Raw genomic sequence first — 16,149 nt, forward strand, 5'->3', positions numbered from 1 at the left:
ACATGCTGCCTACTGCCTACTGCCCTCCACTCTTCACCATCCGTCCCTTGGCACAGCTTCCCTCGAATGTCTGCTTGTGTACGCATACACTCTCTCTCATCAGGTAGCGGCGAATCGGCCTTGGTGCCTGGAAGACTCCGTCAACGATAGTATGCTCCCGGTTCCGCGGTTCCCGAAGGCCATACTGGCAGCATCAGCGCTGGCGCTTCTGCTCCTCTTCTTCGTCCACTGGTCTGGCCCTCGTTCGTGGATATTGCAGCAGCAGCAGCAAGGCGGGCAAAAGTCACCACTATCTGCTGACAATACTGAGGATGGATCCCGTGACCATGACAAGTCCAGACCGGGCGGCAAAAACAACGACATCACAACAAACACCGCAGACCTTCCGTGTCAAAATCTGCCTGGAGCAGATGATGTCCTGGTCATTATGAGGACTGGCGCTACGGAATTGGCGGATAAGCTCACTATGTCCTTTTCCAGTACCTTCCACTGTTACAAGCATCTCCTCATTTTCTCCGATTACGCGGAAATCTACGAGGGCCACCAGATTCATGATGTGCTCATCGACGTCCCCGATGTGATTAAAAAGGTACATCCGGATTTCGTGCATTACAACAGAGTGGCTGAGATTGGCCGGGAGAATCTCAGTGCCTCTGAATTATCCGGAAATGTTAGCTGGGAGAGTGGACCTATCGGCAAGAACTACAATGCTGGATGGCGTTTGGACAAGTAAGCAATTTGCCATTTCAGGAGTGTCACATTGTCGATCGAGAAGCTAATTTTCTGCTGCAGATGGAAAGTAAGCATTGGGGAACTCATTGCATGACCAATGGCCTGACTGGGGCACGCTGACCAACGTGTAGTTTGTTCCCATGATTAATGCTACCGCGCACATGTATCCCGATAAGAAATGGTATGTGTTTGTCGAACCAGACACATATCTCGTGTGGTCCAACTTGTTGAAATGGCTATCATCGGGAATCGACCCTGCTCAACCTTTCTATTTTGGCAGCGAGGTCCAAATTGGCGACGACATATTCGCACATGGTGGCAGTGCGTTTGTGCTCTCTCAACCCGCAGTCAAAATGGCCGCCGATCGTTACCAGCATCACGAACAAGAGGTTCTGGACTTCACCGCCACTCACTGGGCTGGGGACTGTGTTTTGGGGAAAGTCCTGCGCGACGCGGGCGTGGACCTCACCTTCAGTTGGCCCATGTTTCAGGGCGGCAATCCAGCACTCCTGGAATGGGAGGAAGAAAAGGGAGATCAGAGACTTTGGTGTGCGCCTGCGATGTCGTATCATCATGTCAGTCCGCAGGAAAAATTACGTCTGTTCGAATTTGAGCAGAACTGGATCAGAGCACAGCAGCCCATTTCCTCGACTTCCTTTGCAAATCCATCTCCGGAGACCATCTTACACCACCGCGACCTGTTCAAGTCGTTTCAGCGCCCGGAAATGACAGCGCACGAGAAACCAAACTGGAATAGTGCACCTCCCCATGACGTCGACACTGATGACTGTCGCCAATTCTGCCAACTGGACTCGGATTGCCTAACCTACACTGTGGGCCCAGAAGGTTGTACAATTGGGAAAGGGCTGCGATTAGGTCAGTATAAACCGGGATTTACATCTGGTTGGATGCTAGACAGGATCGACGCGGCCGTTGCCAGTCTAGATTCATGCACGGGCTCAGGCTGGGTGGCCCCTTGAACGTTCGACAAATCGTACGGGGCGGCATCATAGAGCAGCTCAGACTGCGACATCTCAACATGTGACTGCCATGAGGGATGGCTGCGAATGAAGGAGGTCTTCAGGGCAGCCTCAAGGGATCGCCTCAACTCTATCTGGGGACTCATCACGTGTAATGGTTGAACTTCATGCCATCGCTCTCGATTGTGACATCCTCGAAGTGGGTGTCTTCAGTGACGGAGGGTCCCTTCGGCCCAGTATCACAAATGGACCTAGGTTTGCAGCATCTACACATTCAGATCATGCGACATTTCATTCGGAACTTGCTGTTCAAGTCGAACAACGTTCTCTTCTGCGGAACCTTGGTCCGCGCCGGCACGCACGGGTTTCTTCTCCTCCTGAAGCACGGCTCCCACACATGGCATCTGAAAAGGCATGCTTCACTTTGCCCAAGTTGCTATAATCTCGCTTCCCGATGTTCCCGGCACCCTGCGAAACAGAGCCCCCTTCAAAGATGTGGCGACATCAGCTTCTTGGACATCTCCTCGGTATAGTCGCTCCCTGCGCATTCGGTCTTCAAGATGGGCCGCATCTTGTTCACACGAACGGTATACCACATTTCCTTCCGATCACCACCCAGCTCGCCACCGAGCACCTTTTGCTTGAGTTCGGTCAGGAATGCGTGGTAAGGCATTGGGTGCTCATACTCCTCGCACGTCTCTCTCATCACGCGGACTCCTTCGATCGCACTCCCATACGCCGATCCGCCCACAGAATGCTTAATCCAGTCGAAAATCACAAATTTGAGTTGCTTACACGCGTCCTCGATCTGTTCAAGGCCATCTGCTGCTTCGACCATTTGCTTGAACTCTGGAATTGCATTCTTGGGATCTATTCTCTTGCCCTTCCTGGCGGGGTCGTGGGCAAGGAGGGCTGCAACATCGAGATCAGATAGCGGCTTGGATGTTTCCTTGCGATTCCATCGCTTGCCGCGAGCCTTGGGAGGTACCTTCTTCACCTCTCCCGCTTTGATGACCCGCTCCAGAGCAGGCTTTGCCTTTTCCGCGAGATCTTCAGGAGGGTGAGAATACTTGTGAATGATGGGTCGAGCTTCGGGCGGATCCGCTTCGGGAAAGATCGCACGATGCCGGATAACATGCTGTAAGCGATGCAACTTCGGGGCGTACGTATCGTCGAGAGCGCCATACTCGATGCTCTCTCCTTCGTCGTTGGTGGTAGCGTGGGACAGATCCATAGCGTCGACGTAGTCGCTCATGGCCGACATCAGATCGTCATTGGGCAGATGGCGGTGCACCTTCAACGACTTTCCCGACACTGTGAGTACCCGATCCAAAGGAGGGAACTTGTAATTTCTCACGTCTTCTGCAAAGGGCAGCTCGACATCATATAGACACTCAAAATCTGGCTCGATATTCGGTACCAGCAGCAAGAGTTTCGGATTGCTATTTTCCTTTGCTACAAAACGTGCAATGGCATACGAATCCAGTTCGTACAGTGCGCGGATTAACGACGACAGCGCCATCGATGCCTTCTCGTCCGCTTTCTTGGACACGGTCATGTACGCGCGCGAGAGGTCGAGATACTGTCGATAGTGATCCTTGTGCACGAACCCCACCACGTCCAAACCAGGTAGTGTCTCGAATGCAGTGACATTACGATCGCTTTCGGAGATGTGGACGGCTGTTCTGCCATATTCGTATCCTTGCGCCAGTTCATCTCGTCCAACGTCTTTTTTGCCACCGGGCGCGTTTTCGTCGTGGACTTGATATGTTCGTGCCATGCGTACTGCTGAAAGACTGTTGGTATTATTATTATTATTATTACTGTCGTCGTTTTGCGGCTGTGTGAAATTTTGACTACTGGCACCACCATGTCGAACGACAAACGCGCTCGAGCTTGGAACTGTCGCTTTCATGATCTTGGGATATCGTTCCACGCTGATCGTGAAAGCGTCATCGTACAGTTCGGGGTTTCCCAACGTCAGGAAACCACGATAGCCCGCTGTGGGCCGGACAGACTTGATTCGAGGCATTTGCAGCTCGTCATGGGCTTGTAACATGGTGCCAAAGGTGCCATTGCAGTCTTCGCATAATGTGCGTAAGAGGACTTCGTTCTCGGCCTTGATCGGGTCCTTGTCTTCTTCCTTGAAATGATGGTAATCTGGATCGTCAAAGTCGACTCCTAGCACAATCAGGTGGATTCCGTCTTCGACAATCTTCTTCTTGATCTCTGGCAACATGTCGATTTCCATTCTCCCGCGCCCGTCGGTGATGAGAATGATGGTGCGCACATATTGCAGTTTCTTACATGTCTCGTGCAGCTTCTGCACAGCGATGACCAGCGCGTCGATGGCGTCTCCCTTTGTGGTGCGACTGACGTGCAACTTATCCCGAAGTCGTCGGACATCCGGCATTAGGACTTGGCTGATGTCGTGCAGGACACTGACATTCCGGTAGTTGTCGTCGTCGGCCCATTCATTGTTGCTTTCATCTGTACGGAGGCCAATCACGCCGGCCATGGCTGTCTTCCGACCGCTGGCGATGGTGGTGGTGAGCTTGTCCCAGAAATAATCCAAGGCCCAGTCCAGGTTGGATCGTGTCCGGTCATGGCGGCTCTTTTCGCCCATTGTCTGACCGACATCGACAATGTATACGGTGGCTTCTTTTGATGCCATCTTGGATCGCAGGGCAGGGCAGACGGTGGTACGCGCAGACGACGATGGTGCATTATATTTGCATGTTCGGCGACGGGATACCTGTAGGCGCCTACCGCCCTGTGGTTGCCTACTTGCATGGGGATGGTACAATACGGTCAATACCGGGATTCGTTATAATTGACTCCGCTCTGGTACACTAGTGGGTTTAGCCGTAAGGCACGATATGTATCTACTAAAACAAGCTTCAGAGACCCTGAAGAGGATTTCCGCTAGTTCTATGACGAACTTGACTTTTGTGGCTGTTCTCATTGGACCACAACCACATCTTGGGACATTGTTTCTCTTTGTACTCTTACAAACCACCAGACATCCTGCAATAGCGACTTCTTGATTGATTTGTCGTTAGATTGAAACAAGGAGAATCTCGTCACAATCATCGAAACGATGGCATCCCGACAGAGTATTGCCCGAAACGTCGCCAGCAAAGCAGTCAGCCCATCGACCGCCAAAACAACCACAACCACCACAACACGAAATGCATCCAGCTATCTCTCCCAACATTCCTCGCGACGAGCCCCCACCGCCACTACCCTCTCCTACGGTTCTCGAGCAGCTCGGAAGCAACATCAATTCAAACGCAGCGTCTTCGCCATCGCAGCAGCAGGCGGCCTCGCCACAGCCTCTCAGTTCTATTTGAACAATGGCAACGTGATTCGCCAGGCACATGCCGAATCGCCACCACAAGACGAAGAAAATCCTCTCGTCTTCGAGAAGAGCCGCAAGAAGAAGAATGTCAGCGTTGAGGAAAACCGCGATATGATCAGTAGCCAGCATCATCAGGTCAAACAGAGCTGGGAGAATCCTGGCGTCTACGCTTGGGGGAGCAATACGGGAAATGTGGTGGCTCCGGACAGCGAGGAGACTTATATCAAGACTCCGAGGAGATTGAAGTGGTTCGATGGCATGTTGCTGCGGGACATCAAACTGGATCGCAATTTTGGATGCGCGATTGATGAGAAGGGCGATTTGATTCAGTGGGGGAGCGGATTCATGGCGAATTTGAAGACGCCCGTGAGGACTCTGGTGGGCAAGGACTTGGTCAGCTTGAGCATCTCCAAAGATCGGATTATTGGATTGGGCAAGGGAGGGAAGGTCTACAGTATTCCTGCCTCTGCCGAGGAGCAAGAGACGGGGAGCAAACCGAGTGAGGCAAGTGCCTGGATTCCCTTCTGGAGTGGGAAGAGTAACATCTCGTATCGGGATTTGACACCAAAGGATATGGCACGAGGGGAGAAAGTCAGTTCGATTTCTGCTGGACTAGAACACGCACTTTTCTTGACGTCCAAGGGTCGTGTGTTCTCTGCAGCTGCCGCATCGGACGCGTTTCCATCGCGAGGACAACTCGGTATCCCAGGTCTCACATGGTCCTCGAGACCTGAAGGCGCTTTTGACCAACCCCATGAAATCACTACCTTACGAGGCTTCGAGATTACCGAGGTGGCCAGCGGCGATCATCATGCTCTCGCCCTCGATAAAGACGGCAGGGTCTTCGCTTGGGGCGATAACATGTCTGGCCAACTCGGCTTTGAGGCCTCAGCCGAAAGCTCAGTTGTCGACGTGCCTAGTCTCCTGCCCACACAAAGGCTATACGCTGGAACAAGCCAACAACCACGCATCACGCACATCGCCGCCGGGGGTGAGAATAGCTATATGACAGTTGAAGCTACACGTGTCGCCTCTCGAAAAGACGATCCCCATGATCCCCGAACAAAGATGCAAATCGGCCGCGTCACAGCAGATACATTCGCCTTCGGTTCGGGAATTCGCGGAAACTTGGCAAACAACCGTTGGACACATGTCCAAAGCACCCCAGCGAAGATCCCGTCCTTGTCTGGCCTCTTCGAATACGACGAGACGTCACACACTACTGTACCGATCCGCCTGCAGTCTCTATCCATAGGTTCCACGCACGCAGCAGCTGTGATGAAGAACATCACCTACACAGCTGCATCCTCCAAAACCGACACCGAAGACTCCACGAACTGGGGCGCGGATATTGTCTTTTGGGGTGGCAATGAGCACTACCAATTAGGCACGGGAAGAAGAAACAATGTTTCAGCTCCGACATATCTGCAACCACTGGACATGGAAGCGGAGATTAGGCGAGCGAAGAAGAGTTCGGGTGCGAAGGAGGAGCACAGATTCCATATCACACCAAGGGCATATGTCCAGCTGGGTGATGGCAGATGGAGAAGTGTGGAACAGAGAGTCGAGTGTGGAAGAGGTTGTACGGCCGTGTACAGCGGTACATAGTCTCTCTCTCTTTCCTCTCTCTGGCCCGCTTTACTCCAGTGACTCTCTTCGTTTGTGCTAGAAGTGCCACGAATAGATCAATATCAACGAGGATGAATGGATGAATGGGCTGTATACATACATAGATACTATTGTAAATGTGATGTACATTACATGATAGTTAGGTAGGACAAACAGAGGTTTCTACTCTCTATCCGGCTTCCTTTCGGAAGTCTTGCATACAGTTCTATTGCCTCCTACTGCAGTCGGCGTTGATCACCCAACACCGATTGAACGAAGGCGCCCAGCGAAATATCTCGCGCCTCCGCAGCAGCTGCTCTGTCTCTGCATTCAACATGCGACCCGCTGCGCCGCGAGAGCGACCTTTCCCGACGGATATCGCGGTCTAGATGGGTCCCGGCCACCAAAGCCGACCAACCTGGACGAACTCTGTCAGATGCTGCCACGCACGCGCTCGTCACTGTGCCCATCGGCATTCTCGGAGGGTGCCTTTGAAGAGTTCCAAGAGACGAGTCGAAGGGCGAAATCGGAGGCAGAACCCATGTCGAGTGTGGTTCCTATTATTACAGGAGCGAAGGACAACCGACTCGAAACAGAGGAATGGAATCAAGCGTATATGTCGATTGATAGAGAAAGTACAGAAAGGAGCGAGGATCTATGGGACAAGCGTAGGCGAGTGGATGGCAAGCCAAGCGCCTCAAGCCATGCATCACCTCAGACACGATTACTCCTGGCAGGTTGAGCTACGCAGCGAGTTCGAGAACAGACCATCGTCTTTAACCAAGGATCCTCCCTTGACTATCTTTGAACTTCGGAAGATACCAGCTCGATGGGCACTGACGTCCCGGTGCTGGTGTAGGACCTAGAGGGCGGTCCGGGCATTCAAATCTGGCTTGAGCACCTATGAAAAAGCAATGGTCCCAGATAACTAGACCTTTGTTTAGTAACACGCTCTCTGTCTCTCTCTGCGAACATGATAATGCTTGACTTGGGCCTGTCTACATACCTCCGCCTGGGCCACATGATGTCTTCTCTTTAGCACACTCATCGTTTTCATGTGTGGGCAAATGCAAGTCGATGCTGGCTGGGCTATCGACCGTGCACACGATGCGCTCGTTAAAAGGAGTGACGTAGTGGATGACCTTCCAAACATCGTTAGCGGAAGACGTCCTCCGATTCCTCGAGCAAACAGTCTGAACAGGATGCAGAAGACAAGAAATGGTTCCGATGGGGGTGGCAAAGTACCTGGATAGCCCCTGTGACGACCAGTATCATCGGTTGATACGTCAACACAAATGGGTGACTCTGGCCTGCGGAAGTTTCAGTTCCCGTGTACGTCGTAGTCTGTGTATCGCTTCACCAAATGTGTTAGCATCCTCCTGGAAGACATTCACACGCAAGCTGCCCGGCCAAGCTTACGTCCAAGTAAACGCGACACCCGCTCTGGCGCCTAATTTGTCAAGATATTGCTTGAAGCGAGAGAAACCAGGGAGTGTGGATTTCTAACGCATGAGGATCAGTCATCAACCCACAATGTTCCCGTCACAAGCAAATCGAGAACACAACGAAATGCCATACCATATCCGGGCCAATCTGCCCGTTGACGCTCCAACTCGTGGAGACGGAGTACGTGTGGCCTATACTTCCCGGGGGGCAAATCGTCTGACTGAGCTGGTGCACGAAGCCTTTGACCAGGTTATACGAGACATCTCCCACGAACTCAACATCCTTGTGCTGTATAAATTTGTCGCAGGGGTTCTCCTCGGGGACAGTGTAAAAAGGATCGCCCCTAAAATGGTTCGTTGTGTTCTGGTTAGTTGCATGCTGAAAAAAAGATATCTGGGGAAGATCATGATATGCTTACAGCCCTACCAAACTCACTCCCGTTTGCTTTCCATCATCTGATTCCTGCTCTGCTTTGCTTTTTCCTGTTCCCTTTGCACCGGATTTCTGCCCTCCTTTGCCTTTTCCTAATACCTTTCCAGCTGGTTTTGCAGGTGGGAGCGAGTCGCTACCTGATTTGATGACCTTGCCTCCTCTGGCTGCTTCGGCTGCAGTGATGTGCGTTTGAGGATGACCACCCCCTGCTACCGCATTCTGCTGATCCGAAGCAGCGACCTTTTCACCGACATGATGCTCCTTATCCGTCTTCTGCTGATCCGCAGCAGGGACCTTTCCACCGACATGATGCTCCTTATCCGCAGCAGAGACCTTTTCACCAACATGCTGCTCCTTATCCGTTTTACGCGTTGTGGAGTGTTTGCCAGCATCGCCCTTACTCGCAGGTGATTCGTCGTCGGAATCTCTCTTGACAAGCTCGGTCGAAGCGAGAAGACCTTCAATTGCGTTTCGCCCTCTAGGAAAAAGGACTCGGGGCACAGCAGCCGCTCCTGAGCTCGAGTGGCCGAAGGATGATGATGATTCAGGATTCGGCAATGCCTGAACCGAGAAATTCTGAAGCAGAAGGCTGGTGAGAAGCAATACGATCCAGTTGGAAGAAAATGGCGCCATGTTAGCTATTTGAGATGGGGTGGGTAGGTAGTATGAGAAGAAGAAGAAGATGGGGCTTGTGCTATCTCATCAAAGTGTCGACTTGGAAGTCTCGCTCGAATATATATATATATATATATATCATCACCTCATGGTCTCTCAACAACATCGACGCATCACAAGCCCTAAGCAATAGATTTCTCTGCATTCAGCACGTGGCTGCTCTCGTTGGTATCGAAGGAGTCGCTTAAAAAGCTATGCAGATGATCGCTTAGGAACTGGTCAGGCTCAGACTTAATAGCTGGACCTGTCCTTCCACAGGGCCTATAGATCGATGATTATCCCACAATACGACCGCTGGTAAGCCAAGTCCCAAGCTTCCACGGCAGGGCCAACAGTATATGTAACAAGGATGAATTGACTTTGGTTCGACTTCGTATACGGATCTCGATCACGCGCTTTTCGGAGCGATCCTGAAACACGACAGCAGCAGCAGCATAAAAACAACTTTTGGACGGGGATATACGCTTCCACTTCGGTGGGAACGTTCAGCTGATCGTATGCCCTAGGATCCATCTACGGGAAGCCCTGGACGGAACACGTTACACGTTACACACCTATATATCTCGTTATCGATGTAACGTATTTTACCGCCTTGGGCCGAGGCGGCGCCCTTGTCTGATATCTGTGTTGATTCGTTATAGTCTGCTGTAGCGCTGCTGTTGTGAGTCTTGCTGTACTCTTGCGACTCTCCTTTACATCTGCACCTTTATCCCTTGAAAGTATAATTATCAATTGCGAGATTCGTAAGTCACCTAATATCTATAAGTTTTTATAGCGATTAATAATTACCTTCTAAAAGGTAAATTCGTAGAGGAGTTAAGAGGTAGGAGGTAATAGGGCGACACTAGATAGCAGCGGCGATACGTCGATAACGAAGAAGCGGACTTAGCAGAGCCACAGAAATAAGGATATTACGTACAGTTTAGGTATATTACATTCAAGGCTACCCGTAGAACGAATCCTAGGGCTGCGTATAGCCTCGCCCGATCGTATGCGTCGAAAGCTTCCTGTTCACATCGCCCGTCTCGCAGTGTCAGTCACAAAGTATGCCTGGAGCTAGATGCCAGAGTTGAATGTGTAGGAATCGGAGGAAAAAAGTTGTTGTCGAAAATCGAACGTCAAGATCAAACACCGTCTGCCATCCGTTAGGGCCACGTGCTGGCAAGGATGACCTGTTTGCGCATAGATTCCCTCGTGGCCAGGTATCTGTGTGGAGACTCTGGAGAGTAGCTGGTGCCCCTTGCAAAGGCTTCAATGCCCAACCATTAGTTGAGCTTTCTCTCGGTTGGACTGCGGCGATCATGTTCTCGTATTCAATGTATGTGGACCTTCGATACGGGCATGCGTGGGTGCGCACATCCGACGGCGGGATTTTTTGTCCTATCCGTGGCGTACACTGATACTGGAGAATATGCATCGACAGTGCCACAGGATGGCGCTTCCCCTGATGAAGGGGCTATGCACCTACCTGTGATCCATCATGTGCGGGCTGTGTTGCATGAACGAGTACGCACAAGTTCGTTCTATAAGCACGGCCAGGTCAGAAGCATATCGGGCGCCAGCGATGTCGCTCACTGGGAAGTGAAGCGAGAGTTGTTGGAACAAGAAAGTTAAGTCGGAGGTTGGTAGAGCTGCAGGTAAAAGTGAAGTGAAGTCTGGAACCGGAGTGAGGTCCATCGGCACGGGGCGATCCTAGCTCATGGGTGCATCCTGGTGCTTGGTAACACCCGATGCCATGCAAAGAGTCTTTTTGGGTCGTGCACGTCGCACAAAGGCAGCTCGCTTGCGCCATTTCGCATCGCAGCTCCGTCTCACACTGCCACGCTGCGCATCTCTCCCTTCTTACTGGACCATCGGATCCAGCAGCTTTCCTGCTATTGACTTTACCGACGACGACCTGCTGCGCGACGCGGACGAGCAGAGCTTATTAGGCCCCGTCTTCTGTAAAAACCGCTCTGCGGTTTTCGTATATTTACCCCGCTATAGGAGGTAATTACTGATGCTGTCTTCTTAGGAATTCTCACCGACTTGACGCTTTTCCCCCGTACCTCGCTGCTCGCTAACGTACGCTTTACTAAAAGCGAGCTCGCTGTCGCTACTCCGCCACTATCCTAGGTCAGTTAACGCACAGACAGGGCCTATACTCGTAAAAGCACTCGACGAGTTGGTTTCGGGGCATGTACTTTGTCAAAAGGATGGCGATCTCGTCTTGACAGATCCTTGAGTTGTTTGAGAGCCTCCATCTTGTCTGCTAATATGCGGAAGGTGCCATAACCTGATGCCTGAATTACTGTAAAGGACGGTCGTTCAGTCTCCAGTCCCTTTCTTTTGGAGAACGGAGTGCTCATATGCACCGTGCAGGGATCTAGTGCTCGCTGACCGCCCATTTTTCCGTCGTAGATGCTGCGCGTGTTGCTCTCTGATACCAGCGGGAGGAGATGTGCTGTGGTCCGCTCCATAGATGATGAGTGATACCTATCGACGCAGTCCGCAGGTGCTTCGAGGCAATTCCTGCAAGTCCCAGCCGCCGGGAGATGCAATTCCAAGCGATGGAAGAGATGGTAATTGCGCGTGTATGCTTCTATTATAGCGAGCAGGCTTTACTCTTTTGACTTGGGCGTAAGCTAGAGTGAACTACACGTCGGCTGCGATATGCCAACCATGCAGGTAGCTTCCAGGACCGGCTAGCGCTTTCCGCCTTTCTGTCTCGCAGGTCGATGCCTGGTAACTTAGGTACCAGCAAGCCTGCCATACCGGTGATGACTTCAACATTCAACTTCAGCCCTCTCTGCTGGAAGGTGAAGGGGTGAGTCTGTGGGAGCCTGAGAGGGGATTAAGTTTGCGTATGGGTAATATCAACGTTACGAGACCACGGCGGCGTTCCGCTAGAGGTAGATGACATCTTTGGGGACGTCGATTTGACTGTCAGCTGGATACTGTATTAGCTGTAACTTGGAAAGATATGATGCTGCATCACTTCGTAACTACTTGTCCCAGGAGAGGAATCAAAAAAGGCCCGCTAACAAGACCGTCTCCAAACGCGCTCGCTCACAAAAACTTGCACCCGTAATCAAAAGCTGCCTCTCCTCCTCTTCATGTTCCTGCCATCTCACACCAGCGAAAAGTACCTCTCCTTCTCTCTTCCTCGTCCCTCTCGTCTCTCACATCTGCGACAGCAGTCCAAACTGCTTCTCTTCCTCACCTTCCTATCCCTTTCACATCCCTTCTCCCGCCTCCCCTCACCAAGCATTCCGATCCCAGTTCGGATCCTGCACAAACGCGCCGAGAACTCTACTCCCCGTCTGCAGCAACGGATGTCCGACGACAATCTTCAAAAACCGCTCCAAACCCCTCCTGCGATCCTCAATGACACTATCATCAAAGCGATTGATGTACACCTTCCCCGGCAACGGCGGGATACTGACGCGGGCCGACTCGCGCTCGAGGAGATCGCGAAACACCTCAAAATCCGAGTATCGTCGTCGCACTTCGGAGCGGCGCAGTTTGAAGGCGGGAATGTTGGTGGAGAGGCGGATGAGGTAGGTAGTGTAGCGGCTGTTGGGCGACGAGGTGGGTTGGATAGTCAGAGGGTCGGTGACTTCGATTTCGAGAAAGTTTTCGGGCACGCCGTAGATTTCTTCAAAGGATTGCGTGTGGGTTTCGCGGCCGGTGCTGGCGAAGCCGGAGGGGAGAGTCCAGCCTCCGCGCTGCTCGAGAGCGGTTGGAGTGTTGTTTTGCGGTGCTGAGGACGAATCTTGTGAGGGAGGGACGGGGTCTGCTCGAGGCTCGATGCGCTGCATGGTGGTGAAGTTGCGCTTGGTACTCGAATGAGTGGTGAGCTTGGTGTGTGTGGTGAGAGACGAGCGAGATTATGGGAAGTCGTATGGTGTAGTGTGGTCCGGTGTGGTATGGTATTGTACGGTGTGGTATGGTGGGGTGTGGTATGGTGTGGTATGGTTGACTGTTGTCCCTGTTTATGCTGTTCTCCCGCCAGGAAAGTCAATCCGATATGTCATCGACTGCGCCGCGGGAGGTGGCGCAGTGAGCGGGGTGTCGCGTGCTTCCTTCTACTTTCGATAAACAATACGGCCCGCATTCCTTTTCCAAGCAAACAATAAACCGATCGGGATAAGATGGTTTTCGGGCTGCCCAGGGGCCCCTGGGAGGTCGGGAGTCCCCGTAGCGGTATGAAAGAGATTGATTCACCTCGCTATACATATAGAACGTGCACGGAGAGGTACAACAACAGCAGCAAGACTCAGATAGTCAGAAGAAGCCCACCGCGGAGCAGGTCTGTGACATGTTCACATTTCACGCCCTTAAAGAGAACTGTCCGTACAGTCTAGTACCCAACACCAGACTCAGCCTACTTGCGATACAATCTACTTGAGAAGACGCACTGCACGACGACAAGCCTGGATATGATCATGGAAGTATTCTGCGGCGGATGGCTTCAGCTGTTCCCAAGACTGGCCTTGGAGGCTGCTACCAGATCACGAAAGGTTTGTTCCCTAAGGTACCTTGGGCTTGGCTGGACACTACTATACCTCCCTTGATACAGATACATATACACGGCCACGGAGTGCTAGCTGGCTTCATCAATGCGGCCCTAAGGTATCAGACGACAGACGCGCATTCACTCTCAAGCAACGAGACAGCCTGGAGAGCTGCCGAGATTCTGCTCCACGACCCGTTGATCTCCTCCATGATTGCCCTGGATATTACCTTCAGGTTAGTGATAATATGATGAAGCGTCGAACGCCGATTGTGTGAACCTGCCGCAATTTACATAGATTGGATCTATGGACTGAACCACGAACTGTCTCTCAGTATATGTCCAGAGGCAGGCTGTTTACGACAAGTACCATCCTCTGGTACTTTCTCTGCCCGGTGAATCCTTTCGCACGGTGTCACCGTGTAGGGGAAGCACTATGATTCCAGCTCCAAAGTGTTTCCTCCTCGCTTTCTCCGCTTCTGGCACGGAGGGTGCAAGCAATACAGAGAGCCAGGAGAGATGCTGACATGCTGCTTCCGAGGCACAGAAGCACCGTGCTTAGTGCCTCCTCGTAGTAAATCATGACCAGACGTAGAGTGAGCAAAAGACGACGACGACGAGTCTCTAACAGCACAGACATATACATCGATGGCTCAAGTCGGATACGCATTCCCTTTGCGAGTGCATCGACCAGGGTACCTCCCAAGGCAAGATAATAATGCGTTCATTCTCACAGGAAGAGCGGGCTGGCAATTTTTTGAACCATCTCTGATCTAGCCGGATCCTCCCACCTAATCACACGCCAAGGATACCACGAAAGCTACTTGCTTGCACGAATCAGACACGCAGCAGATATAAGCAATCCTCATCATCGCCTGTACAGGATCGGAAGATTACTTTGAAGTTAAAATTTGGCGCTCCGTGGATCAGTACCATGGCCGTCATGATGGACTACCTGTCACAGTCAGGCCATGGGAGCATCATTCACAGCCGGATCAATGGGCAGTGAATGGGTCATTTGTGGCCGGTTCGCCCACTGTAATGCAACGCCGCACGCAGCCGCCAGCTCCGGAGCTTCCACTTGTTTCTTCGCTGAGCAACGTCTGGGATTTTTCTTGCGTTTATAAACCGACAGAGAGCCTTGAAACCTCGCTTCCATTCCTACTCCCGCCGCTCATTCTCACTACAGTCACTCATTCCCACTACAGTCACTCATTTCTACTACAATAACTCGTAGCAATATAGCGACTTGTATTATACAACAACTTGTATTGTACAACAACTGGTGCCCATACACCAACTAGTGCCCATACAACAACTTGCACATTACCCATACAGCAACTTGTGCCCACACAAGTTGATCCTCAAGAATGGACGGGCTTGATCATATCGAGTGAGTAACCCTAGAGAAACCTTTGATCCAACCCATGCTGACGCGCAATGAATAGAAGGCGGCCATCGCGAAGTAATGAGCCCCATAGCAAACGTCGCAAATTGATGAATCTTCCCAAAATCATCACGTCCATCATGCCGAGATTCAAGCGCAGCAAGACTACAGAAACAATGCCGCAAAGCGAGTTGATTGAACCGCTTCCAATAGCACGACATGACTGCAGTGCCACTGGCGCAGATTGTATACCTGGACCGAGTTCGCCATCGAACAGAAACAGAAGCAGCGTGAGTGGCTACCACTATGATGCCACCACTGGAGTTGCACAGTTCCGGGAGCCACGCGAATCGGAGAGTTCAGGTCCGTTCTCTCCCTATGGGTCCTCTACGAATAACGGCCGGATCAGTGACTATGGGACTCCGGGAACGACTCCAGACAGAAGCGAATTCGCGCCTCGACCAGGCGTGCTACCAAGTACGTCTTCCTGTGGGGAGAGCTTGCCCTGGAACCGGGGATCGCAGAATGAGCCGTTCCCAATGTATCATCCTCGAACGTCCAACAGCACTGCAGCGCAATCCGTTCGAGTCTCCGGTCAAGAGGTCGGGCCAGAGCTGACTGGGGAAGAGCAGCAGCAGCAGCAGCCGAGGGAAAGCATGGACGCGACAGAGCCATCATCGAGCTATCTGCCTTCCAGATGGTGGCCCAGAGCCGACAAGGGGAAAGCAAAGGTTCGTGACGACGACCCCACTATCGATGGGAAACTCTCACAGACGAAAGAGAGCAAAAAGAGCTTTCATATGCTTCCCCCCGATCAAGACTCTGTTGCAGATCCAGCTTCAGGAGCTTCGTTACCTCCCCACCTGACCGACCATGGACATAATGCGTGGAGACTCCCGTCGCCGCAGGAGAGAAGAAACATCCGCGAGATCATGGGGTCAGGACTCAGGAGATTCAGCTGGTCCAATACCCCCAAACGCAGACATTCTCCGCCCGCCGAGCAGGTTGGACCTGGCGATGAGTCCATTATGGA

General features: G+C 52.1%; 6 protein-coding genes across 6 annotated transcripts; 3 read left to right on the top strand and 3 right to left on the bottom strand.

Moving 5' to 3' along the window:
- Positions 1-151: 151 nt before the first annotated feature.
- SEPMUDRAFT_162138 (glycosyltransferase family 31 protein) lies at positions 152-4,605 on the top strand (the record flags this gene model as incomplete). Its single annotated transcript, XM_016907981.1, has 4 exons — positions 152-223; positions 335-729; positions 793-799; positions 864-4,605. The coding sequence occupies 4 exons, from the start codon at positions 152-154 to the stop codon at positions 1,710-1,712; spliced, it is 1,323 nt and encodes a 440-aa protein (XP_016764237.1). The 3' UTR covers positions 1,713-4,605.
- Positions 1,548-4,605, bottom strand: SEPMUDRAFT_147774 (Ku family DNA helicase). The gene has a single exon (XM_016904516.1). The coding sequence runs from the start codon at positions 4,384-4,386 to the stop codon at positions 2,200-2,202; it is 2,187 nt and encodes a 728-aa protein (XP_016764238.1). The 5' UTR covers positions 4,387-4,605; the 3' UTR covers positions 1,548-2,199.
- Positions 4,606-4,716: 111 nt separating this feature from the next.
- Positions 4,717-6,868, top strand: SEPMUDRAFT_147775 (RCC1/BLIP-II protein). Its single transcript, XM_016904517.1, has one exon. It carries the CDS (start codon positions 4,813-4,815, stop codon positions 6,679-6,681), a length of 1,869 nt encoding a protein of 622 aa, XP_016764239.1. The 5' UTR covers positions 4,717-4,812; the 3' UTR covers positions 6,682-6,868.
- A 5,275-nt stretch (positions 6,869-12,143) lies between these two features.
- SEPMUDRAFT_147776 (Phox-like protein) lies at positions 12,144-13,153 on the bottom strand. The gene has a single exon (XM_016904518.1). The coding sequence runs from the start codon at positions 13,032-13,034 to the stop codon at positions 12,474-12,476; it is 561 nt and encodes a 186-aa protein (XP_016764240.1). The 5' UTR covers positions 13,035-13,153; the 3' UTR covers positions 12,144-12,473.
- A 607-nt stretch (positions 13,154-13,760) lies between these two features.
- Positions 13,761-14,661, bottom strand: SEPMUDRAFT_124215 (uncharacterized protein). The gene is made up of 2 exons (XM_016901897.1): positions 14,275-14,661; positions 13,761-13,963 (listed from the first exon to the last, which is right to left on the bottom strand). The coding sequence occupies exons 1-2, from the start codon at positions 14,367-14,369 to the stop codon at positions 13,852-13,854; spliced, it is 207 nt and encodes a 68-aa protein (XP_016764241.1). The 5' UTR covers positions 14,370-14,661; the 3' UTR covers positions 13,761-13,851.
- Positions 14,662-15,177: 516 nt separating this feature from the next.
- SEPMUDRAFT_147777 (uncharacterized protein) lies at positions 15,178-15,647 on the top strand (the record flags this gene model as incomplete). Its single annotated transcript, XM_016904519.1, has 1 exon — positions 15,178-15,647. A coding segment is annotated over exon 1 (420 nt), but the record flags the coding sequence as incomplete, so codon positions are not given.
- Positions 15,648-16,149: the final 502 nt, after the last annotated feature.

This window comes from Sphaerulina musiva, assembly GCF_000320565.1.
Source record: "Sphaerulina musiva SO2202 unplaced genomic scaffold SEPMUscaffold_2, whole genome shotgun sequence".
In the NCBI taxonomy this organism is placed as follows: Eukaryota; Fungi; Ascomycota; class Dothideomycetes; order Mycosphaerellales; family Mycosphaerellaceae; genus Sphaerulina; species Sphaerulina musiva.